Here is a 26,570-nt window from a genome sequence, read left to right on the forward strand (position 1 = left end):
TATAGACTGACAATGGCTAATAAACCTCAATAATGAGTATATCAATCCTCAGTAAAATTCAGGTAGGATACATGATTTCCACTGGCTTCACAGTGCCATTCCATAACTGTCAATACACTGCAGCTCTAAGTGGGTGGCTTGTGGGCTATATTCAGAGGAAAGCTGGTTGCATCTTTCAGCAAGCCAGTTTCCAACACTTGTTTCCTAGGGCAAGGAGGTAAGCTTGTCTAACATTTGCCCCTTACTTCCCACAAAACATTTATTCCTGGAAATCCCAAGGAACTTGGCTAGAGCCAATGTATCAGACATTTAAATACAAGCCAAGTTCAGCAGCTTCTCAGATCTCTGCTTGAGCCCATGACCTTAACTGATAATTGTTCCTTCCCTCCAGTATAAAGGCAAGTGTCAGCTGTCTTCCTCTCACTACTTTCACCATCTTTAATACCAGCAGCAGTAGCATTCTTCACTGGACTGAGCAGGCCAAACAACCCACAAGAACATGAATTATGGACTGTGCTGGCTGTTTCAGCAGAGTTGATCCATGCCAGCCTCCTTGGGGGTCAAGATGAAGGAAGCATACCAGAATTCTCTAGTACCAGGCAGCTGTTGTTCTGCTTTAAAACTAACTCCTGGAACATCTCAGATAAGTTTCACAGCTCAAGGGATGGTTCCCCCTGTGTTGATCATAAAAGCATCTGAGAATTTAAAAGACTGGTTTAACACAAATCAAATTCCAAGCCCTTGTCCACCCTGAGCAAAAGCAGCTGTAAAGTGGTCAAGTGCCCATATGAGACTGGCTTCCTTGACCCCAACTCCTTACCTCATTCACTTCCCTGCTACATGAAAAAGGCAGTGGAAGACTAACAGTAATTCAGTATTGTATAAATTGCTGTTACAACAGAAACTCAGAATTTCCTTCCCTCAGACCACGATTCCTAGCACAACTTAAAATGCATGGGTGTCCCCTACCCACTGCTTATGTTTATCATCCTTCTCTTCTCTTCCTTCCCTCACATCTCACCCTCCAGTAAAGGGACTGCTCTGTTCAGATTCCACTGAGGCTGTTAAAGGACCAAAGTCACAAGGAAAGCCTGGCTTTCAAATAATTATCTACGGATTTTTTTGTTTGCAGTGCTTGGTTGGGTTTTTTAGGGCTGTGAGGGGTGTTGGCCCAGTGATACAACAGTGTTAACTGAGTACAGCACCACAAGATTATGTTTAGCTAGTGCTCTTCTTCTTCCAGCACTGGCAGCCAGTCCTTTGTAGCACTGAAGACACACAGAAGAGTTTTAAGCTGTGACAAGGTCATGGTCTTGGCATTTGTTAATACACAAGCTAGTCTTTAAAGCTACGGGTTTTAAGTTAAGAAGATAAGATTCTTGCACCACTCACATGAAGCCAGACCTTTGACCACAATGTCCCACTAGAGGATAAAAAGCACATGTAAAGAAAACAGCTCTTTCCTGCTTTTATTTCTTAGTGGAAATAAAACTGCAGAAATTTCTCAGCTGAAAAACTAGAGATGGCTTCTGGGTAGAAGACACTCTTTCTGCCCTGACCCAAGTTCCCACATTTCTTTAGAAACTGGTTACAAAATACCATCAGTTTTCCTATTTTAGGGAAAAGGGGGAAACACTGGAATTTTGTCATTAAGCACTTCCATAAATCATTTTCCTTTCTCATTCCTTCAGGAATTTCAGAACTTGCAATACAGGGAACAAACTTTAAAAGAATTACCCAGATTAGAAGCCTGTACTATTTTACTTCTGTGTTGGCCCCACAGAAGCATCAAAGCATCACAAAGTTGATGCAAACACTGTTTTTACAGACAGTACTACTTTTGGCTTCAGTATTTTATATGAAGCAGCAAGAGCTCCCAAGTCAGTCACATGAGTAGTAACTCCTAGAACAATGCCAAGACTCTCAGTTCAGGAGCAGCTTAATGTAAATTCAGCGTATTCTTACCTGCAAATGTTGAAGGTCATCTTCCTGAATATTCTGAGACAAGTTATATACCTGAAAGAGACAGTCAGAGAATTACAGCATAACATGAAACCATTATTTTACATTCACATAGTTTCTTTTATGTGTCTTGAGTATTTTTGCCCCCCAGGTACACAGAAAAGTCTAACTACCCAAAAGTCAGCAACTAGAAAGGTGTCATAGAACACATCTCAAACAAAAGTCACCTCCTTATTCAAAGCACTAGCAACAAAACCACTGGTGACCACCCTAATCCTTCTAGAACCATTTCTTTCCAAGGAAGCAAACCATAAAGGAATCAAGGAAGAATGCTTCAGTCAATCACCACACAGGTGTGAGACAAGAATTAAGAAGGCCTGTTAGCCATCCTCAAGTCTAAATGCTCTAGGATTCAGTGATCCAGCAGCTGTATCTCTGACACAGAAATAACCAGGTAGTCAATTCACTAGGCTTTTTTGCTTTCAAATCTTCCCAGAGAAATCTGTTTTCATCCAGGGAGCTTCATGACTGTTTCAATAGCACAAATAACGAACAGCAATAAACAAAAAGATGCATCAACAACCCAAAACTTATCCTAACCACAGGAACAAACCAACCAAACAAACAATCCACAGGACAGAAGTAGTGTTCTACATACTCCTGTTCGTTTTATGTTGTAGCATGTCTGAAGAAGGTCACTCCTCAAAAACCTGTTCGCTTTTGGCACATTTAAGGCACAAGTTTAAAAGCAGTTTTGAGCATAACACAAGAGAATTGTCATATTTTTAACTGATGCTTTAACAGTGGAAGCAGTTGTAAGTTTAGCTGATCACAGTATAACATCACCCCAAACTGTATCTAAAGTCTTAAAAAAGATTCTGTAACACATCTGTACACAATTGCTACTTTGACATCTTTTGAGGGGGAAGGGATTTCCCAGTTCTGTTAGCAATCTAACTCAGCTTGGCCTTGGATAACCTTGATTCCCCTGAGAAACTTATGTAGTTTATGTACTACACTGAAAATAAGACAAAGAACGAAATTTTAAATCACAGTTGGAGGAAGGTGAACTTTCTAGGTGTGGCTTGAGAGATATTCGATGCCTGTTCAGGACAGAGGATTCCTGTCACTGCCATTATTTTCCAGCACAGATATTCTCACCTGGACAGAACTTGTCATGGTGCTCAGAGCAAAAACCGTTGCACAGTCTTTGATAGTGGATTGGCTATCAAAGGCACCTTGGGTATCCATGAGTAGTACAGCAACCTAGAGAGTTTTAAAGAACAGCAATAGTTAACCAAACCATTTACATTTTCATACTCCAGGCCGCTGTGATAAATTATGTTTCAAGTAGAGCAAGTCTCTGCCCCTGCACCTACTTACTAAACCTCAGTCAGCTCCCTGCACACATGACACACATGCCTACAGCTGAGTAAGCAGCAGCCAGAGGGCCATGTCCTCAGCCTTAAGTCCCTGGCCTTGCCTAGTTACCTTCTCCTACAGAAATAGCCTCCCTTGGCCCAGTGGGGCACAGTGCAGTGGAACTGACAGCTCTCATTCACTGGAAGAACTTCAGTCTCAGCTGCAAATCTATCATAGTTCATCAGTGCTAAGAGTGAGACGTTTACTTTAAAAAAAAATACATTCTTAAAATAATTATTTTCAGAAGAAAATAAGACGATGTTGACTGTCTGCTGGAATGACAAGGAATGAAGTGAGTGAAAAAAAAGTAATCAGTCCAACTCCCATCTTTGGGATCTATTACAATTCCCTTTTTTCAGTTAGAGATGACTGATAAGCAAGAACAAGCAAGTGATTTGTTCCTGGAGCACAAGGAGATCCTCACAACACAACTGATTTTTACCCAGAGAAATGTTTGGTTAGCTGTGAAATTTGTTAAAACTTCCTGCACACCACTAAGCCACTATTTTTAAAATCCATGTCCCATATTAATTGGGCATCAGATGTTTCCTTTGCAAATGCAAAGAGTATGAAATTCAAATAACCTAGAACTGACAGTTGAGAACATGAACAGCTCCAAATCACCACCTGTACTATGAAGTATATATTAATAACATTTACACTTTGTTTCTGCATTAACAACTCCAATCAAACTTTGTAGTTAAACTGACTTAAGAGTTAAAAAAGACACACCAGCTTTGACCAGAATTGGGTGCCTTTTTTCCCCACTGTTAGACTTAGTCCTTTTTTATAGACTGCTTGTTAAAACTATATAGAAGGACCAGCCTCCAGACACTGAGGCTGTTTCCAGTGCTTACAGCCATGCATTACATTTCACTAAACACAACTACAAGATAGAGCATATTTTCACCCCTCAAAAACCAGTGTTTGTTACAGACCTCATTTCACCACAGCATTTGTCTGTATATGACATTTATAACCATTAAAGTTTTACAACATTCACGGGATAACCCACCCATCAGCCTGGATGGAGTAGACTTTGCCAAAACAAAGTACACTCAGAATGAGACTATTGTTGAATTTTTCTGCTGGGTTGTAATAATCAGTCTCCATCCTTTCACTGATTCTTACATTGATTCCAAATATGTTATGCAGCTTCTCAATGCAAAGGAAAGCAACCATTTTTGCACTGCTGCCATGAAACCTATTACATACATACTTAAGTCACAGAATCATAAAAATGGTTTAGGTTGGAAGGGATCTTTAAGATCATCTAGTTCCAACCCCCCTGCCATGGGCAGGGACACCTTCTAATAGACCAGGTTGCTCAGAGCCCTGCTGAACTTGGCCAGAGACACTTCCCGGGATGGGCCATCCACAGCCTCTGTTTTGTTAAAACAAAAACAAAACAAAACAAAAAACAAAAAACAAACAAACAAAAAAAAACCCCACAACTAAACGAAAACAAAACCCCCACAACACCTCCAAGGAAGACCATGAGTAAATCAAGGTAAGTCAAGCACCTACCTTTGTTCCATTAGGTTTATCAATTACAAACACTTCACTCCAAATCTGAATGCCAGTGGTTTCCCGTTCACATCCACCTCTCCATGTAAACCCAGTCAATGGCTCAGTGTTTCCACCTATCCAGCAAGGAGAAGTCTACAAAACAAAAGGAAAAGCTTATGTAAAACCAAGGAGGAGATTTTTATATTTTTTTAACATGCTATGTTTTAGCGGAATTCCACATTGTTCTTATATTTTCCTCAGAGCCATTGCAGTTGACAACACTACACAAAATATTAAAACACAAAGATACTCTGCTGTGTTTCAAGGATCATCCACAAAGTGAGACTATTGCATTTCAGTGGCTGCACAACTTTTCAGTCACTGAAGAGCATATGTGCACAGTTTGAGTCTCAAGCACTCAGAGCTATGAAGAACAGCTCAGTTTTGTCCACCAATTCCACTCATGCTCTTCTTTTACAGTTGAGAAGACTCAACTCAAACACAGCAGCATGTATTTTAACTACAGGAACAGCTAAACCTCTACAAGGGACAGAACCCCTGATCTTGACTTAACCCTCTCCCTTCCCCCTCACAAACAGCTGGCTAAGCATTTGAGTCCCTGAACTAACAAAAGCCAGTACAAGACTCTCAATGCCATCCTACAGAAGCCACAGAGAACAGGCAAGGATCAGAAGATCTACAATCTAGACTTGTCACAGTCAAAAAATAGTGTCCCCTAAGTGATTAGGATTCAAGAGAAAAGGTCATATTAAGAGTTGGATACATGTCAATCAACCTTGTCCATATTAAAATTTTATTGGGACGTTGCCCAGTTTGTGAAATAGTCGAGTACAGTTGGCAGCTAACATTCCTGGCTGAGGGAATTGTAATGAGGTCTTCAAGGACAGGCAACACAGAGTAGTGGCTCACACAGAGGAATCCAGCCATTATATGAGCACATTTAACTCAAAAATGTAGTTAATGTACCGGGTAAGAAAGGAGCACGAGCAGCACCCTGAGGAAGTTTCACTGTGATAGGTTTATATACACTGAAATCCTACACAAAAGAAGTGGCAGGCACACAACAGTTTAACTGATGAGGGAAGTTACAGAAAAACCTTTCTTTCACAGGCTGGAACACAGCAAGCTGGCAGAACAGAAAGAGACATTTAATGAATTTGCCTCCAACTGTCCAGAGTAGATTACTAGCCAGGAAAGTGTCCACTGAGAAGGTCAAGGTGGAAACTTCTCAATTCACTAGGCTATGGGTTCTACCTAGCTGACTCTGCACTGGCAGTTTTCAGAAAACAGTTCAAGATATTTCTTCACATTTCAGAAAACAGCATTGATTACCCAGGGGGTGCAAGGAATAAGAATACTTTAAACATCTAAGTGAAAGTGCTTATTTCTAAAAGGGGATGGAAAAAACACCTGCACACTTTCCTTATGTCTAACAGCACGCAGGCAAACAAACAATTCTGCAGCAGCACTCTCCCAAATGCTAACAGTGCCCCACTCAACTCTGCTATTTAGATCAAATGTGAGACAAGCAGATAAAAATTCAGAAAATGAACACAGATATCCAAGTAAAGAGATCTACAGGTCTTTAGAGGTAGGTTGTTTGGATTTGGGGTTGATTGGTTATGCATTTTTTTTTCTTTTGTTTATTTTGACAGGACACCTCTATCAGAGAGACTAAGCAAAACCTGAAAAGCTTTCCCCTGGAGTTTTTATCCCAGAAGATGCTTATGCTTCCATAGACCATTCTAGAAATCAAAGTTCCAGGCCTGTTTGTGCTTCAGTACACTCCAGGGTACAGTTTTGCAATGCTAAATCATATTTCACATGTACATGTCAATGGACTGTGGCTTTTTACTTTTTCAAAAGAATCTGTTACTTTATTCAACAATATGTTCCATTTTTCTTTTATACAAGAATACTTCATCCCATTTTGGTCTAGACATTATCCTTCTTTGTGATAATTCAGACCAAAATTATACATATGGTTTGAAAAGTCCCTCAATGAGCACTAAATATGACCCCATTTGATTTCATAGGTGATCTGAACCAAAGGAGACTTTGGTGTTTTAACTGGCACAACTTCACCTGAAGTCGCTTCACCTTATGGACAATGTTCTTAAGCCTGCCTCTAACTGACCTTCGCATCTGTTTGAAGCACTCCTGGCTTGTTACCCCCATCTTTCCTTAGCAGAAACTCAGTATTTTAAGTCTCCATCCATCAAGTTGGCTTGAAAGATATTCAAGAGATGGGAAGAGGAAAAAAAGGCCTCTAAAAGATAATTTCTCTAAATTTATTCTACACTAAGGAAAGACCCAACGCAGCTTTATTTGCAGAGTGCATTAGTACACAGTGCACCCTGAAGATTAATTCAAGGCAAGGTGACACCCCCGTAAAAAAAAAAAAAAAAAGCTTTTAAATCTAAACTTACAAGTGTTACTGCACCCAACTCCTACTGAGGCTTAAGATCACGGGATGCTTGCAGCAGCTTGCTGAGCACACAACTGCTGCTGCTCCATTTCAAATGAGCAATCACTACACTAACTATCAGTGCTTGAAATGAGATGTCCACCTTCCTGAAGTTAGTGAGCAACCTCAGCCATGCCGAGATCCTACCTGTGACTTCAGCTGGCACTAGTGAGATTTTCAGAATGGCAACTTTCCACATGACCTCCTGCCCTTGGTTTAAGACAAGAAGACAAGATTCTGAAGTTTCTTGGCAAGTTTTTCATCATGTATGTTAATATCCACAGGGCAGGACACCCCAAAATTGCTCGATTAGCCTATGAACTGAATGCAGTAGCTTTAGTATTCTGTGCAGGATCCAATATTTAGCTCACAGAAAATAAAGACTTGTAATTGAGCCTAACCTAAGATGGAGAGATCAGACTAAGTATTATAAAACTATACACCTCTCCTCCTGTGCTAAATTTGCATAAGCAGAGGATATCATTTGACTTCACACAACTCGAGAGTGCTCAAAAGAGGTGGTGTTGCACTTATCCTCTCTCATCCCCAACTTCCATCAATCAGTTTGCAGTTCTGATGCTTGTCAAACTCTTTCCCTAGCCCAGTTTATGTCACTGAGCTGGCAGGAAAACAGTTTGTCAAAGTGCAGTGTCTTCTGATGCATCACTGAGTTGGATCAGCTCTACTAAGGGCCTGCAAGCATTACAGCTTCAGAATGTAAGTGCCTGGCCAGAAGCAGCACATGGAGAGCAGACCTCTCTGCTTTTGTAAGAGACAGCTGTTACAGTAGATGGCCAAGCTTGCCTTTACCTTCCGTTTAAGAGAAACAAGTGGTATTTTGAAGGACACCTACAGAAAGCTGAGAAAAGTGACTGCACAATAAAGGAAACCAAAGCACAATACACAAGGCTGAAACAGCATTTCAATCTGCTTTGCTTTATCAACTTTTGTTTTATTTCACAATCTGAAAGTTAAGAGTATTTGCTTAAAGCCCAGCTCTCCTGTTTTTGAAGGGAATTAGCACTACCTCTACCCAGCCCAACATCTTGCTCAGACTGCTGCACTTGGGATTTTGGATTTTTCTTTTTTTGCAGGGGTCATTGGGTTTTTTGGTGTTGTTGTTTTTTTTTTTGTTCAGTTGGTTTTGTTTGGAACACAGACAGGACACAAGGTGGCTTATACATACACACAAAAGGCCACCACTGAACAGCTGTATCAAATGAAACATTTCTCCTCCCTAGGTTAAAACAGTACTAAGAAGTTGGAAGCACCAGCTTGCTACTCTGTATTCCTCCTACCATATCCTCAGGGTCTTTCTTACAGAGTTCTTGCTAAATCAGTGAGAGGAATTCAATAGCAGGCACTACTGGCATTGAGGGAAGGAAGTCTTCATCTGCCAACTATCAGCAGTTTCTTTGCAGTACTCCCATATTTCCTGTAACTGTAGGGTTCATCTTGTTTTCTACTTAAGCCAGCTAGCACAAACTCCAAAGAACAGTGACCAAAAAAAGAATCAGTTCTGGGTTTTTTTAGGAGGTTCAAAGAGCAACAAAACACTGACTTGTCAATATTCACTCTGCAGACTAAAAGGAACAGCACAACCTGTGACAGGCAGAAGTGTATGTTCACAGAAGACCCAACCCCACCTTCTCCATATAAGCCAAGGGTTCAAAGTATAGGAGTCAAAATACCACCCAAAAGCTACAAACTAAAAGAAGAAATTAAATTTTGGATCGGGTATTCATTGATCAATAACTTCAAAGGATTTTAAAGGTTACTGGATTGTGTTCAGAGACACATTCCAAGCAGCAAACAGGAAACTTCCCCCTTTTTGCCATACATCAGAATTAAGTAGATTTAGTCCTCCAATAGCTCTCTTGGTAAGACTTTTATTTTTGCAATAATGGGTAAAGTGAGTGGTACAATATGATTTCAGGAGATCAAGTCAAACAAAGCAAGACTTCTCCAAGCCACCACATGGATGAGCCCTTCCCCAGAGCTCAACTAGAAGGCCTCACATTCCCTCATTGAAGTTCTTCTCATGTCCACTTACACCAGGACACCCATAAGTTCCCCTGACAACCACAGGAAAATATATATTGAAAAACTGTCACTTAAATACATTTCTTGACAGTGCAGAAAGAGTAACTGGCTTCCCCATCCACCCAAATGAGTAAGAAAAATTTGACCTGCTATATTTGTGCCCAAGTTAACAAATGCAAAGGTGAATGACTAAAACACCAAACTGCTTTTCTCCTGCAGGAAAACTCCAGATTACTCACCCTGTTATACATGTATCTAAGCATGAAGTCCAGCAGAAAAGATTTTCCTTTGCGGAAAGCTCCTGCTACAGACACAACTACTATGTTAAGATCTTTAATGTGTTCCTGAAGCAAGATCTTTTCCAATGCTGCTTCATCTAATTCAAAGTTATGGTCATCTTCGTGAGCAAGGACAATCTGTATGGGGCGCGGCTTATCCAGTTCCACCTCGTCATCTGAGTCTGGCAGAGCATCTGAGTCAGGCAGGGCATCCTCCTCTTCTTCCTCATAATGCTTACCTGCAAATTGACAGGTGAGAACACATTAGAAAGTCAGAGCTTAGGGCACCAAACATGGTATTTTTGTGGTTTGTGGGGTTTCTTTGTTTGGTTTTTTTTTTGGTTTTTTAAGTGAAGCCTTGAGTTGGGCTTCCATGTCCAGTAGTTGAAGTGATGTTCATGGGAATGCATGTGCACAGCAAAGAGAGCCACAGTAGGTTCCCTGTACATTTTCATCACCTTTGTGTATAGTCTACATTTCAGACTTCAGCATTCTCTGTGTTTAAAAAAAAAAAAAAAAATCACAAAAAACCCCTTGATTTTCAGCTTCAAATCCCCTTTTAAAAGCTTCTTAAGTATAATTTCTATTAAAAATCAATGGGTTTCTTATCTGGGAAAAAAAGGAATAGTTTAAAATAAGCTCCAAAGAGGACCAAAATGGCCATTTTGTTATCAGCACCTTCTTATACTATTGTAAGGGAGTGGAGGGTGGGGAGAAATGAATGTTCCTGGCAGTTTTGCTTGCCAACATGTACAAGCAAAACCATTGATCTAGTATGGAACTCCAGGATAACACACACCAGATGCCTACTCTCCTCTCTAATTCCAACACATGATACCTGTTTCAAGTCTCAATACAAGACAGACTTCAGAGCACCTATTCACTGTTTGCAAGAAGAAGATAAACTCTTGAGCATGTTCAAGGCCTAGCACTCCTGGGATAAGAAAACCCAAAAACACTGGAAGTAGTGTCTGGTTTCATACTCTTCCTGGGACGCATTATTAAGCAAGACTGAGTAACAACTCTTTCAAAAATAGTTGAGACTATTTTATACACAATTTCATCATAAATACCCTTTCAGGATCAACCCATAGCTGAAAGAACTGTAACTCAGATTAGATTTAAGTTACTAATGAATTACAAGGTAACACAGCCCTTCAGAGATACACTATAATAGTACCAATATCCTATTTTCCTGACCTCTACAATTCGGAAGTTATTGGGTTAGAGGGTTAAAAGAAAACCAAACTGAGTTATCCAAGGTGAAACCTCCTCTCTTGTTCCAGCACCACAACATCAAAGTTTGCCCCACAGCAGAAATAAACTCTACCATTCCTGATCCCACTTTTCCTGGGAAGCATCTGAAAGTGGTTTTCTGCTTACAGAACTGCCTCCCACTCCAGACTTACATTTTGCCACCTTCTATTGGAACCCCATGTGCACAAACCTGATCGAGGCAGTTACTTATCTGCAGTTATCACACGGGAATTTAAGTACCCTGTCCCAGCCACGCTTGCAATTTCTAAGCACTGCTCTAACAAAGACAAAGCAGCTGCCACCTCCAGCTACTTGATGCACTGAGCGCAGGTACAGCACATGGCCCCCATGCTTCCCGAGGAAGAGCAGCCCACAGGAAGTGTTCTCTTGCAGGATGTGTCCATGAGGCACCATGGAACACACCAGTTTCATTCACTTATGGCAGAGAACCTGCCAGTACTCGGAGGATCTGCCAAGTCACTCTTGCCAGACTTTGCATCCCAGATACCATCCTCAGCAAGACCTATGAACAGTGCTCCAACACACCCTGTTTTGTGGATGTAATGAGACATTTGAGTTATGACTATGAACGTGAAAAACTGGTAACATGGTGACCCTGCAGTTTTTCCAGCAACTGCCTCTTTATCCAGTTCTGACAACATTTCATTTAATTGCAAATGACGGAAGATGTTTCCATTTCCAAGCATCAAATCTTGTGCTGCCTCAAAGGCCAATGGCACTAAATCTTAAAAAAATTTGGTTTGAATATATTAAGCTAGTGTGGTACTTGGTTTGAACAGGAAGTAAACTTGAATGCTTAAATCCTAAGCAGGTAGAACTAAACTCCAACATTATCCAAGTGGGTGTGCAGAGCAGCCCCCAGCACCACCCTAACTCAAACTGATTGATGAAGCAGGGCAACAAATTGATTATACTAGCAGGCCTGACAACTAGAAGCAGTAACTTTTAAAAGAGAAGCTGTCAGCAGGATATCAAACTATACAAACTACATTGACACAATATTGGTCACCACTTCAGAGGAAAAATCTCTCACCTTTGGCCTAAAGCTTTTGTATTCCCAGATATTAAACAAGCACTCTTTTTTGAAAGAGTTTAGAAAACAGGCTTTGCCCCATATAGGCAGGATCCTTTGTAGGCCAGAAAACTTGGGAGGATAGCCCAGGTACGAAGGTATGAAGATTTTGACAGTCAGAAAGAATGCCTTCAGTGTCACAGCCTAGAAACATAAAGGGAATAATTCTATTGATAAAAGCATTAAAGTTAGATAGTTCCAAGAAGAGATGCCTGTGTTTTAGCAAACATATTCACACAATGTTTTGAAGCCTCTGCTTCTAACACACGTCCCTGGCAACAAGTTTAACTTGTTGACTTAAAACAGCCTTATATTCTTTTATTTAAATGCAGTGAGATAGTGGTTTCGTAAACTATGGCAGACTGCAAAATAGTTTGAAGCTACATCTGCAGCTTTTCTTCATTCACTTGGAGCCTGACATTAACCATCTCGTCCTACCTGGAAGTCATCAAAACCCTGGCAAACCTCAAAAACCTCAAGCTGCAGCAGCATCCTTCTGCCACTGCAGAGCACAGCCACCCACAATGCCCCTTCAGGCCAAGCAGCTTTCTGAACATCAACTAGAATGGCCCTTTATCATTAGTTATTTATAAACAAGCAGATCCTCCCTATCACAAGTAGACAGCACTATCAAGAGCTTACACACAATATGCCCATTAAAAGCTCACAACATTTGTTAACAGCATTCTGCACCACTGAAGGTCATTAGCTCAGAGGGGACAGGAGACAGGATTCATCTTAGACCCTATTCAACTCCTATTAGATTTCACTTACCAGCAGAAATTGGAAAGTCAAGTCCAGACCATCAAGTTTGTTTGGAGTCAGGTTGGTTTGTTGGTCCTTTTTTTTTTTTTTTTTTTTTTTTACTAGCCAGCCTAATATATTTGAAAGTTCCCAACCTACCTAGAAAAAAGACCATCACTGACATCAATCAAGCACTTCAGAGGGTGGAGAACCACAGTGCTGACAGCTGTGAAGGAAACTTGATCCATCCAGAAGAGCTGGTTTGATAACTTCATGCTTGAGTGGCAGAGAACACCCCTCCTTTCAAAATTTTGAACTAGTTAGCAATTACCAGGACAGACACTGCACAAGTTAAGCATGTGAACTACAGAACAAGTGCTACTGCCCGTCCCAGCAGCATAATCAGCATATGCTAACCTGTCAGGTGTTCCTGGCAGACCTCACAGCCTTTTGTGGTCCTTTATGCTGCCTTCTGGCTGCTCACCCTCTTATTCTGGCTAGTCACTGTCTCAGGTAGCACTGGAGTACTTAGGAAGCCTTTCTAGAACACTTCAGCATCCTGAGCAGAGAGATCATCTTCCACTTCCAAGAATTACTTTCAGTGCAGTCTCTGGAAACAACGGTCAGGACAAGAAGCCCCACTTCACTGTCCAGTTTTCTGCAAAAGCATTGTAGTAAGTTGTCAAAGTAGTTCATAAAATAAACATGCTGATAGCACTGTCAAGTCAGGCCAGGAGATAATGAAATTCAGAACACGAAGCCCTGTTCCTCAGTTCTGTCCCCATCCTCGCCTGCCCCAGCACAGTCAGACTGTACTACTGAGAATTTAAGTTGATTTGTCCTAAAGCCCAGTCTAAGAACCAGAGACTACCCTAGGTTCTTGCAACAGTCAAATCCCAGCAAATCAAGTATAAAACAGATGAGGACTAACTGCAGAAGAGGTGCCATTCACAGAATGACCACTTCTACACTGAAGTATTCCTAGCCAACTGGACAGTAATTTGGACTTGCAAAGTCGATGGCAGCCTCCCTATTATAGGCCTCCATGACAATACATTTCAGTACTGCTACAGAGGCAACCAAAACAGACTTGTGTTCGGTTGCGGGGTTTGTTTGGTTTTTATAGGAAGTCTTTGATAAATCCAGTTCCACCCCAGTAATGGAGTTACCAACCCAGCACATCCACCCCAACACATTCACACTGAGAATGGTTTTTTCAGAGGCATGTTTCATGTTCACAACAGCCAGGCAACGCTGCCTCCTGCCACAGCACTAAAGACAGGCTGGTAGATTCACCCAGCTCAGTCACAGGGTCGTTTTCTATGCTACTGGAAAAGTGCACAGAAGACCTGGACCTCAGGCTTTTAATACATACAGAAAAGCTCTCATCTGTCAAAGCATGTGGCACTAGAACTTGTAGCGGTGTCGCAGGCATTTTTCTTTTTTCAAGATGTTCATCTGGCCTTCTGTACTACTGAAGTGACAGACTCCAGACCATGGTCCTGTCTATAGCTCTGCCTGGAGATGATGCACAAACATCATCAACTGGACCTGCCCCTGAAGTCTGCCATCCTTTCAGGGCTATTACTATGGCTGTTCACTAATCACTCCCTACTTCATTTTGGCTTCTTCCAACCTGAATTATTCAAATGGAACCTGTGGGCCAATCCACAGTTCTGACTGGCATAATCACTTCCTAACCTGGGTCAAACAGGGTAGGAGACTCAAGAGAAGCAACACTGTACAGCAAGACACAGAAGCAGACAGATTTGAATGGAAGCAAATATAGCCAAGATACTACCACTCAGCTTCCCTATAAACTTCTCACTCCACTCAGCAACAACTACAGCAGGACTACTGTTTGCAGAGATACCAAGCTAAGTATCCAGAACAAGCACCATTTGTTGAAATACTAAGCCAGATTTTGAGAACAGTAGCCTCTTGTGTAAGCAGACAGTATTTCAACTGAACAAACTCGACTAAATAACCCATTTCTTAAAGTATGAGGTAAAACGAAAAGCTAATTCCTGCTTCCTCTAAGTACACAGCCAGCAGCTGATGACCTACTTGTCCTGCAGTGTAAGAACACAAGAGTGAAAGCACTCAGCTACACCTGAGTGCTATGAAAATAAGAGACAGCCTGCTCTAAATGCAAATTCCTCCCTTTAAGCACATTAATTGAAATAAAGTACTAACATAGTTACCTTTAAGTTTCAACACAAATACAGCTTGAGCTCTTTAAACACATCATTCATACTCTTTCACAAAGGAAAAAAAAAAGCACACACTAATTGCTAACCTCGGGTTTACATACAGTATAGGTTTTTGATCAATGAGCACTGAATGACAACTAGTAACTGCTTCTCTGGGCAGTGGGTTGAACACAAACAACTGTACACAGATGCAAAACAACATTAAAATAAATTTAAATCCCATTTGCTTTTTAGTGGCATAAGACTTGGACTGTGAACGAAGCCTAAATAAGGCACTTTCATTAGTGTAGCTGTCTCTCATCAGTACTTCCTTTGCTCTACTACAAGGCTCTATTACAAGGAGTTTTGAGATCAAGCTGTACATCTTCTGGCTGGTAGCCTTAATATCTTGTTTGTACATAAATCTGCACTTTGCTACAGGTCCAATTTTAAATCAAGACTTCCAGTACCCCTGAATACTTCAGCATTCAGCATCTTCAGAACTCTTTTTCCTGGTGCTCTACAGACACCACACGTTTGGCTCCACACAACAGCGATCCACGCCTCCTGCTCATATTTCAATACAGACACACGATGGGTTTCCCCATCACCTCAGTGGTAAAGAGCAAGCAGAAGTGGGTTACACTAACCTCAAAACATCTGGCTTGAAATCTTGTTCAACTTCCTGAGGGAGTTCATGGCTTGATTCAAAATCTTAAAATAAGTTATCATGAGGAAACTGCTGCACTGCATTTAAATGTAATGCATTCTCTCAGAGCTTCACCCAGGAAGTTTTCCTTAGAGAGAAAGGAGAGGAAGTGCTTAAATGTTTCTTGTTTTGGTGTAGTGAAAGAACTAAAGTGTAGGCATGTGTGAACTGAGTTCCAGAGGACAGAAGAACAGGCTAACCTTCAAACCTTATTTGGACACATCTTCTGGGGGAAAAGAAAAAAAATCAACACTAGATTTAAGCCACAAAATTGTGCTCCCCTTTCTCCAGCAGTCCCACTCCACGCAATAAACTCACTTGAAAGCTATGGGGCTGCCACAGACCTTAATGCATCACTGCTTTCCTATTTCTGACTAGCAAATACTGCCAAGTAGCTCATTTTAAGGCCAGAAATAATTAAATGTTTTGAATATTTCAGCTATAAATAGCACTGATGAGCTAAGTTCTGAAGATTTGTTTGGACATCCAATAAGACTGACAGAGGAGTAGGGGTGAAGGGGGGAAGACACATTTAACTCTCTCTGTTCTTTCAGGGCAAAGGGATGTTAAAGGGACGGATCTAGAACTGTTACATAAACCGTGAGCTGAAGCGAGAAGCACCTGGAGCTACAATTCTGTCAGGCAAGGGGAAAAAGAAGATACTCTGATGACCTAGATACCTATGAAGCACCATAACTAATCAAACAATAGGCCTGTCTATTCCTAAGTGCCTTAAATTGATTCTCTGTTGAATGGTCTGCATGCATGCAGGAGCTCCCCCCTATACAAAATACTGATAAGATGGCATTTTGCATTCTCCATTTATGGGGACAAAAACACCAGAGAGAGACTTCTTATAATGAAGAGGTGTAGCCAAAAAAAGTCAACCCTCAAATTCAGCTATTCTCAGCAAATAACTACAAGTACAAGAATGTCAATAAGCAGAGAATAAGACAGAAGCAGCACAATCCCTAACACAACTCAGTAAGTTATATATATATATATAAATATAAAAGGACTGCTTTTCAGAAAGCATATCATGAACCTGGTAAGAAAGATACTTCTTCATACCTACAAGGAAAAACGTGAAAGGCAGGGATAGTGGCAAAGCATCCTTCTCATCCTTCTTCCCCTCTGCCCAAAACCCAGAGCTATTAACAGCACACTCACTGAAGGACCTAATAGAATCTTCTGTCCACAGTAAGGTTTACCAGGACTTTTCCAGCCCCCTCAGAGAATGCTGTATTAGAATACTAAGGGCAGATGAAAGCACTAAAAGGCCTCTTCCTCACCTTTTCCCCCCTCTTATCCATCACATAGGTTCTTGAGGATGGGAATGAAAATATACAGGATCTGACAGTGTACCAGTTCACCACTAACTCTGGAAATTGCAAGCGAAAGCCCCTTGGGAACACTGCAAGCAAACTGGATCCTTGCAGGTCACACACATTTAAACCAGGAAAACTTCCACTCGTATTCCAGAGTGATTTTGCTTAAGGTTGTTGCTCACCCAAGAAGTCGGTATTTTCTGATTGGTTTAGGCCATAACTACATTTTATGTACCTTGTATACATTCCTCACGTCAGCAGCCAAAAACGTGAACAATGATCATCTAACCTAAACCAACATTTTGAGCAAGAACAAAAGGGAGAAAAGAATAAGGCAAGAGATGCCAACTGCAGTTACCCCATGTCTGATCTTTAGATTGGCAGTCAGAACAGGTTTAGTCACCCAGATGTACCATGGCCACAGAGGAGCTCAGCAGAAAGCAGGGCAAGTTCTCCCTTTGGCTGTACAGGAAGGTAAGCCAAAGGGCCAGGTTTCAAACTTATTTCCAGGATAAACAAGCTGTCAGTCAGGAACACCAATACATTTAAGGAAACATAGTAAGCCAAAGAAGCTTCAACTTTTCTTTTTTGATCAAACTATGCTTTTAACAAGTTGAATGGCATCCTGGCTTTTATCAGCAGTTACCGTGGCCAGCAGGACCAGGGCAGTGATCGTCCACCTGAACTTAGCACTGGTGAGGCCACACCTCAAATACTGGGTTCAGTTTTGAGCCACTCACTACAAGAAAGACACTGAGGTGCTGGAGCGTGTCCAGAGAAGGTCAAAGAAGCTGGTGAAGGATTTGGAGCACAACTCCAAGCAGGAGCACCTGAGGTAGCTGGGGGAGTTTAGCCTGGGGAAAAGGAGGTTCAGAGGAGACCTTATCTCTCTCTACAACTACCTGAAAGGATACTGTAGTCAGGCAGGGGTCAGCCTCTTCTCCCAGGTAAAACGTGACAGGATGAGAAGAAAGGGCCTCAAATTGTGCCAGTGAAGGTCTAGATTGGATATTAGGAAACATTTCTTCATGGAAAGGGTGGTCAGGCATTGGAACAGGCTGGCTCAGAAAGTGGTGCTCACAAAACAAGTGGATGTGGCACTTGGGGACACGGTTGTAGTGAACATGGCAGTGTTGTGCTAACAACTGGACTCCATGATCTTAGAGGTCTTTTCCAACCTTAACGATTCTATGATGTTTCTAAGCAAAAATGAACTTTTAGCCCAGCCTCCAGTTTACACTCAGCTTCCCACCTCCCTTAAAGTTTCTGCAGCTAAGAGCCTCCCAGCCAGTTTTTCCAGCACTGAACCCCAGGATTCTGTTTCATTAGAAAGTTCTGCATTTCATTTCAAAGAATAAAGAGCAGTACAAGGAGAGTATAGGTTTACCTTATAAAACTGCCTTATCTAGATCACACAGTTTACAAAACTGATACAGTAACTACCTTCAGACACCTTCATGAAGAATTTCAATTTCTCCTTCTCCCTTCTTAACTGTTCTCAACCTGGCAGCGTCACTAACACCCACCAGATGAAAGGGAAGTGTGACGGAGGAAACACAACATGTGTCAACACAACTAACACCCAGATCAACAATGTGAATCAAAACAGGGAAAAGGTTCCACACAAGGCATAATTCAAGAGAAAAATCACATTTTGCATGTGTTCATTTTATCTCTACTGGAGGAAGAGATTTTTCTCACACAACTACAGCAAAAATAGTTTTTATCAGAGTTCCTGATGCTGAGCACAGAGAGGAGGAGGGCTGGATTTCCGTATCACTCTCCTGCAATTAACCCATAATAACTGATACAGTACCTAACTAAATACCTATCCTTCAGTGCCCTGCACCTACTACCACAGCTCCTGAGCCTCTGCCAGGCATCACTGCTGCTGCTACACACAAATCCCTTGCTAAGGCAACAGCTCAAAGTACATTAATTCTGCCAACAGGACAGTGCCAGTAACTGCCTCCTCTCCCTGTTGCCTCTTCAAGCCTGTTTCAACAGCACAGCTGAGTCTTAATCACCCACTCAAAGGACTCACCCACTCTTTCCCATTTCCAGCACCATGCTGCCTTTCCTGCTAATTTTGCCACATATCTAATGCTGCTTAGAATCAAGTCAGCTAAACAAACCAAACCAGCAGAAAAAGCAATCCAATACGAACAGCTTCCTACAAACTTTATCACCTCTTAGATAAGAATCCAATGAGCACTGGAACTGAAGACAAACAAAATGCAGAGCTACACAGCTTCCTCTGCAGGGCACAGGGTCGGTTCAGCTGGACTGTTGAACAGGACAGGGCTGCTTCCCTCTCTGTTGGCACCACTGTCCCAGGTCCAGGCACCAACTTATCTTGAACACAAACTGATGTGCTGTGCACTCTACAGCCTCTGAAACAGCTGTGCCAGCACAATTGAGGGGGAGACACAAACTGCTTGACTGGGCACTGGTGCCAAAAGAAAAGTTCAGCTCTGTGACTACAACCTAATTCAGCTGGAAAATTTCTCCAGATTCTCAAAACTCACAAGTACAGTTAAGAAGTGTGTTCATGTGGAAACTGACTTAGTGATATGTGAGAACGCTGCAAACACGGGGAGACAACTGGGCTGTAACTGGATCTGACTGCGTGCTGCCAAAGATTTGTCTCGATCTGAAAGTTCAGATTTAGGCTGGGCTAGCCAATACATTTGTTACCCTTCACTTAAAAACACAGTTTCCTTCCTTTACAAATTGAGGTTAGCACTAGTTTCAGTTTTGTCACTATCCCAGGCTAGGATGTGTAACTGGTGGGAAGACCTTGTGCTTGGCATAGTCCTTCTGGCAACAGAAGAGCATTCCCTGGATCATTTCTACTGAATATGCTGTAGCTGCTATGAGCTGTGTCTACTAAAGAATAGATTAATTTTGATTTCAAAATCACTAGTTAAGTTCTCACAGGGACAATATAAAACACCTACACTTCAGTAGCTCAGTTCCACACAATAAGCACCTTTGGATGTTCAAAGGGCTCAAGACTTACCCACTTCCCTAAGCATCTTTAACATCATTCACAACACTTGACACCATCAGTCACTGCTAGCAAAACAAGCACTTTTCTATTTCAAACTGCATTTTCCCAGGACAGGAAATGCCATTGTCATGTATGCACTGACCAGTCAAGCCCAGTGGTATAGAAGTGAGAGGAAAGAATTACCTCTTTTACACAATCTCAGAGGTAAGACAAGCCACACTTAAAAAGAACAAACACAGAAGGGAGCTGGTTACTACTTCTCTTTACATCAAGTTCTCAAACTTGTCTAAATACATCTAGCCAATCTGACTGCTTTTCTACAAGCCAGCACACCACACCATATGTTGAAACCACAAAAGGTTTAATATACATCTTTCACTTGGGTGGAGAAAGAAGAGGGAAACACAACCCTACAGAGACTGTACGTTTTAACACTCCCCCCCCAACCAACAGTTTAGTCTCTGTAGATCATATTTAGTGTCCTCATTCTGTGGACCCATGAAATCTTCCCTTATAACATGTAGAGTAAACACTGGAGACAAAAGTCCAGGATTAGAAGATGAACTGAAACAGAGATAGAGAGCAGTGTGCTCCTCTTCAAAGCTCACAAAAGCTTAATCTAGTCCTAATGCACTACAGAAATAAGTCAACAACAGATTACACTAAAGAACAGCTTAGTTTGATATTTGATTAACGAAACAGTGATATGTCTGCAACTCAAAGTACTTAGACCAAGACTCTAAGAATAATATTCTGTCTTTCACAAGCCAACTTCCAACCTCTTCAAAAGCACCAAATTGCATTTCGATAGTCTTCTCAAACAAGCAGGATCCCTCATAGCATCTGAAGGTCCCACAAGTATTTAATCACACTGGCTATCTAAATGTTGCAAGTACATTTTTTCTATTGAAAGAAATAAGCTTGAAAGCAGAACTTGCATTTCTTAGTGATCCTACCACATTTTATTTTGAAAGGTTTTTTTCCTTTTAAATCTCAGAGTCTAAGACATGAAAAGTTTTCAGTAGTTATTTATTTCTACAGTACTATTAGCTCTAGAAAATACCCCAGTTTTGTGTCCCAACCCTCAAAAGCATTACTTACTGCATTACTTACTGCACTTTTCGAAACAATTTCTGTACTAACAAATCTGACATACCAGCACGTAGAAAGATTTCTTTTAAGAATTTTGCACTGCATTCTTTCCCTATCCTCATGACAAGCTTAAGACTTTGTTGCTTGAAAGATAAGTGATAACTGCCTTGAGGGCAGTTTTAAGGCCATGTTTGGAATTACACTGCTGTCGTGATCAGAAATAGTTCTTCAGTATTAGTTCAGGATTACAAAGTATTTAAGCAATTTAATTCTCTCAAAAGCAAGATGACTTCTTGTTTTAAGAAAGTGATTTGATTATATCAAGAACCTTAAACTCAATTTTCTAAAGCAGTCATTTTGACTACTATTCTATGTTTAAGCAATACATTAAAGGGGGCAAAGCTTCTGTCTCCATGCCCAGCACTTCACGTACTTGGACTGACTGTTCCTGCCCTGAAATCAGTACTGTTACGATTCCCATATTAGGCAAAGGATTGACAGATTGTACCTTTTATTTCCCAACTGTTTACAGTTCCCCAAGTAGATCACACCCCACAGATCAAGGTATATAAACAGGCACAAGTAAAAGCCAGAAGACCCTTTCTTTCATGCAGAAGAGGTGAAGCAGGAGATTAGGACAGCACTGCAAGTTTGCAGGCAGTAGTATCACAGGATAAGGCTTAAAGAGACAGTTAAAATAACTGCACTTATTCTTCCACTCAGCAGTACCACCCCATTCAAGAAGATAAGAGGTGAGAACAACTTTTCCAAGTATGCCCAACACACAGAAAGCAGTCCTAACTAATATGTCAGTACAAGCAGTTGACAGATGTTCTCCAACAAGTTTCTGTAATTTTAAAACCAAGTAAAAAAAAAGCCACCTTGACATCCTGAAACCATTATAAAACACATTGCTCAAAAGACACTCCGTATATTTTACTGAAACCAATAGGAACTTGTAAATTCATCATGTTTATCTCTACGGTGATAGTGGGAAAATAAACATATTATAATTTGACACTAACTACAGACTGAAACATGATCCTGATCTAACTGGAACAACAACTGCATAAAAGCAAATTAAGTTCTTCTCTCAAACATCAATTCACTAGAAATTACATTCTACACTCCATGTCTATAACATGTACAGCATCTTATTAGTTCACGTCTTGAACATTTTGGCTTCTACTCCAAACTTTTAAGAGAAACCTCCCATGACTTGCAGTAGCACACAAACTCCATCCTGCCATGCAAAAATTACCCATATATAGGGCTGAAATTGCAACCATCATTTGCTCATCATCTGCACTGAAAATAGATCTGGAAATACATTTAGCACAGGAAAGAAAAAAACTACATGAGACACCTCCCCTCCTAGTAAAACATACAAGAATAACCCTCATTCTGTACACAAGGTGTAAATACAGGCCCAGTAACCAAACTGTAAACAAATTCCCTTTCCAAAAGGAATCTTTTGTGCAGTCTTACAGTTCTGACAGCTCTCCTACCTATTCTTCCATGATAGAGAAGAGCAGGGCATTCTTTTAAAGGAAGCTGGTCTTTCATTAATCATTTCTGGAAAGGCCCAAATGGACTCTTTCACTTTAAATTTGATTCCCTATTAGTCCTGCTCATGAGTTCATCAAGTGAGCATCAGACAGGACACCCAATATCCAGCTTACCTGCATTCACTCAGGTAACTTTTGCTGGACTGCTTTGGATGCTACATGGCTCAGTAATGCAATCTTTGGTGGCAAATATTCTACTTTAAGTTTTTCCAAACTTAAAGATAAGCCAGCCACTAACCATTATAAAATAAGCATAGCTTCCCCCCCCCCCCCCCCCGTTTTTAATTACTGGAAGAAGATATTGATTTAGCTTCACGGATCACACTGAGCACAAAGACCTACTATTCTCACACTAGAATGAGATCTAAACTAGTATTGTTACTTCAAGGAGTAACATCCCCGCGGAGCAGCCGCAACAGGTTCCAGACAAACTAAGTAGATAACTTTGGGAGGTTATTCACATGCTTACACATGCTATGGAGACAATTCACTAAGTGACTTTTACCAGCTATGGCACTGGCACTTTTACCAGCTATGGCACTGCAGTGGGGGGACAGCAAGGTCCTTGCTTTGCTGCGGAGCGAGAACTCCAGTTAAACACCAGCTTGCCAAGCATTACCTTGTGCCTCAGAACATCTCCCACTAACTCATTTGCACACTTACAAAAACCAACGGGTTTCAAGTCTTACGAAATACATTTAGTCAAATCAGAATTACCAGTGGAAGAGGAAAGACAGATATTTGAACTTCTCAGATTTCATTCCGTGTTTCTTAAGAGGGCAGTGGTTCAAATTCCAAGTTTAAATACCTTCCTCCAATCTTTGGAGTTGGAGAAAGGAACTTCAAAAATTCCTCCAACTTTTATATTCAAAGTGTTTCAAAGAGCTTGGCAAGCACAAAATCTCTGTTTCTTGGAAATGAACACTACATAAAATATATATTCAGAAATAAACAGAAGTTAAAGGTCAGGCAAGTTAGTGACCAATGCTCTCAGAACATCAGTTCCTATTGGGTATTCATTTGCTGCTGGGAATGTCTTGATTATAATCCTTGTCCTAACAGACATCATTTATTTCTTATCAGTCATTTCTTTGCACCTAACTGAAATAGCAGACGTCAATCTGAGCGATGATTTCACATATTCAAACTTGCTCATTTGCTTGTTCTGGTCTTTAAGACACAAATCCCAAGCCCACAAATGTATTCATGTAAATCAACTCCCTCCACAGCACTATGACCTCAAAATCAGCTACAGGATGAGATAATATTCTTCGTTATCAACAAGCTTCCAAGAACAAGCAAAGCTACTTCTGTCTTTCCTCTAGGACATCTTAAAAAGTTCACATCACTGAAAATGCTTTAAAAAAGGAACACAGTCCTTCTCCAGCAAGAGCAAAGTCTTAAGAACCACCATATAATGGTTGTACCATATATAAGTATTTCTGAAAATTTTCAGTTGTTTGAAAACAACAAATACATCTTGCCTATGCAGAAACTTAGAAAATATTTTTTGTGCCTTGTTCACCTTACGTAGTTGAGGTTAAAGACAAAACCTAAAATACTAATAACTGGTATAGTAAGTTTAAGAAGTTAATGCAGCATTTAGCAAAAAGTTGGAGAAATGCACTCCAAGCTGGCAGCTCACAGATCACACTGTAGGCACAGCATGCAGCAACAGTTTAAAGAAACCCGAAAAACAAGGCAACGATTCAGCCTGATTTTAAAGTTTAAAACTTCCCATTCAAGGACTGCCATGAATATCAAAAATCATCCCAGGGATGGGGCCTGTTCATAAGAGCACTGCAAGAACAAAAGCAACTTCAAACCTAACTTACGTAAGGTGACGTGTAAGTAAATTTGGCAGTTTTCCTCATGAATGTCCTTGCAACAGAAACTTCCATGAACTGTGATAAGATGTACAACAGGCACAAAGTTAAAACTAGGGTGGAGACTAACACCACTGCAGTTCAGTACCAAAACAAGGACACAGAACTTAATTTACCTGCATTTCCATCTGCTTATTACACCTGGTTTTGAAGTTCAGGCAAAACTCAACAGTTGGACAGGATGTGACACTGCCATCAGGAGATAAGTGCTCTTCCATTACACTGGAGGAAAATCCCCAGCCCTTCTCCCCTGCTTTATCCAGGCTACCAGCACGAGGTAGTGTCCCTATTATTATTAGGACAAGAAGAGAAAATAATGCCTCATCTATCACAGTAACTGTCTCCAGCCAGTGGTGCTTTATAAGTACAATCAGTAAGCAAACATTGATCACTGATATTTAACCAAACCCCAGGGACTGCAGTCAGCACAAGGTACCTAAGAAGTGTCAGGACTCCTTCAAGACCTGGTTCAAGCACTCCTGTCCATCCAACATTAACAAGAGCTGCCTGGCCTCCTAAACCAGGAGAGACTGTCACATTTAAAGGAATCCTTTTACAGTAGTTCAAGTAAAACCGTTCTGCACCCAAACTATTTCAGAAACGTTTTTAAGTTGCAAGCAAGTGAACATGAAAAGGAAAGAACACAGCCTTCCTCAACCCCACTCACTGCTTTCAAAATCATTTCAGTTGAAAAAGCAAAGAGCTATTGCTATTATTTGAGGAGGTGCTGTGACACCATTAGTGACTTCAGGGTAAGTTAGAACATAACAGCTGTTAAGCAACACTTAGTAATGGTACAAGAGGAGTTACAGGACTCTCCTGTTACATTTCTCTTCTTGTAACTATTCCAACCTACCACTCTGCTTTATTTCACTGTACAGAAGGCCCTTCTGCAGGCAAGCACAGATCATCCACAGCTGTACATGCACATCCTATCACCAAAGTTATTCCATGACTAAAGTACACAAGCAAAATGTGCATGTTTCCACTGCTAATGATGACACAGCTAATTAAAGGCCATTTATTACAGGTGTGCTGGTGCTTTTATGACCCTGAGAAAGTTATGCAATAATCTAATGCTTTGAGATTATTAAACAACATAGTGGCAAAAACACAAGAGAACTGCCAAAGGAAAACAAGCAGTGCTGGGAGGGAGAGAAATCAGCACTTGAGCAGTAAAGCAGTATCATATCCTCAATTTCGATCTCTGGACTCTTAAATTATTAAAATTGCAATACTGCCAAACACAATCAAACTTTTCCACGTGCTCTGAAGCACTGCCTTTTCCTCCCTGTAAATCAAGCCAGGTGAGTTGTCACTCTGCATCTCCTAGTTTATAGTGTGGTTAGATTTCCCAGTCTCTAGCTGGCTTGCAAATCAAGCAATTGAAACCAACAGTGGCATACGGCATCTGCTGGGTTTTGTTTAAACTGTGCCCAGTCCAATCGTGCTGCTTCCAAATTAAGTGAGAGTTACACAACAAATATGTTAATATAGTTCGGCGTTCCAGCGCAGCGCTAAAAACCTCACATGATCCAACTCATGTGTACAACCCTCACAAGTCCCAGGTGCCCCCTCTCACACAGCGTACGGCAGAGACACTGCTACGAGCTCTCAGCTTTTAAACTGTTCTTGATGAATAACCATACTTTAAAAAAAAACACACTGCGCAGGCTCCAGCACGCCCGGGGCTAAAACACCGCGCCGAAGCCAGGTCCCATCGCCACCAGAGGATAGATTACCAGCGAGAGCAGCGCTGACAGCGGAGTGCACCGGGTCCATGCGGGGTCCGGACCGGCGCGGGTCAGTCCCCTCCTTCCCGGAGCTGCTCCCTCCTTCAGCGGACGCGGCTCCGGGAAAGCCAGGCTGCCTGGCTCCGCTCCCGACACTGTGCCAGGCGAGCGCCCCACGGCCCGGGGGCCCCTCCGGGCCGCCCCCCAACCCCGGCGCCTCAAGGGGCCGATGCGCACTCGGGCGGACGGCCCG

General features: G+C 41.4%; 1 protein-coding gene across 5 annotated transcripts in view; it reads right to left on the reverse strand.

Annotated features, from left to right (window-relative positions):
- The window catches only part of ATL2 (atlastin GTPase 2), a 48,078-nt gene that overhangs the window by 12,402 nt on the left and 9,106 nt on the right, over window positions 1-26,570 (reverse strand). For 4 of the 5 annotated variants that reach the window (XM_027664681.1, XM_027664679.1, XM_027664683.1 and 1 more), the window contains 4 exons: window positions 9,664-9,941; window positions 4,912-5,046; window positions 3,124-3,228; window positions 1,966-2,016 (listed from right to left, as the gene is read on the reverse strand). In XM_027664681.1, the coding sequence (XP_027520482.1) occupies window positions 1,966-2,016; window positions 3,124-3,228; window positions 4,912-5,046; window positions 9,664-9,941 (569 nt within the window). Of the gene's footprint in view, window positions 1-1,965; window positions 2,017-3,123; window positions 3,229-4,911; window positions 5,047-9,663; window positions 9,942-26,326; window positions 26,547-26,570 lie in introns of those variants that run through there. The other variant, XM_027664684.1, reaches the window with a different exon arrangement.

The sequence above is a fragment of the Corapipo altera genome, unplaced genomic scaffold (assembly GCF_003945725.1).
Source record: "Corapipo altera isolate COAL_440 unplaced genomic scaffold, ASM394572v1 76, whole genome shotgun sequence".
In the NCBI taxonomy this organism is placed as follows: domain Eukaryota; kingdom Metazoa; phylum Chordata; class Aves; order Passeriformes; family Pipridae; genus Corapipo; species Corapipo altera.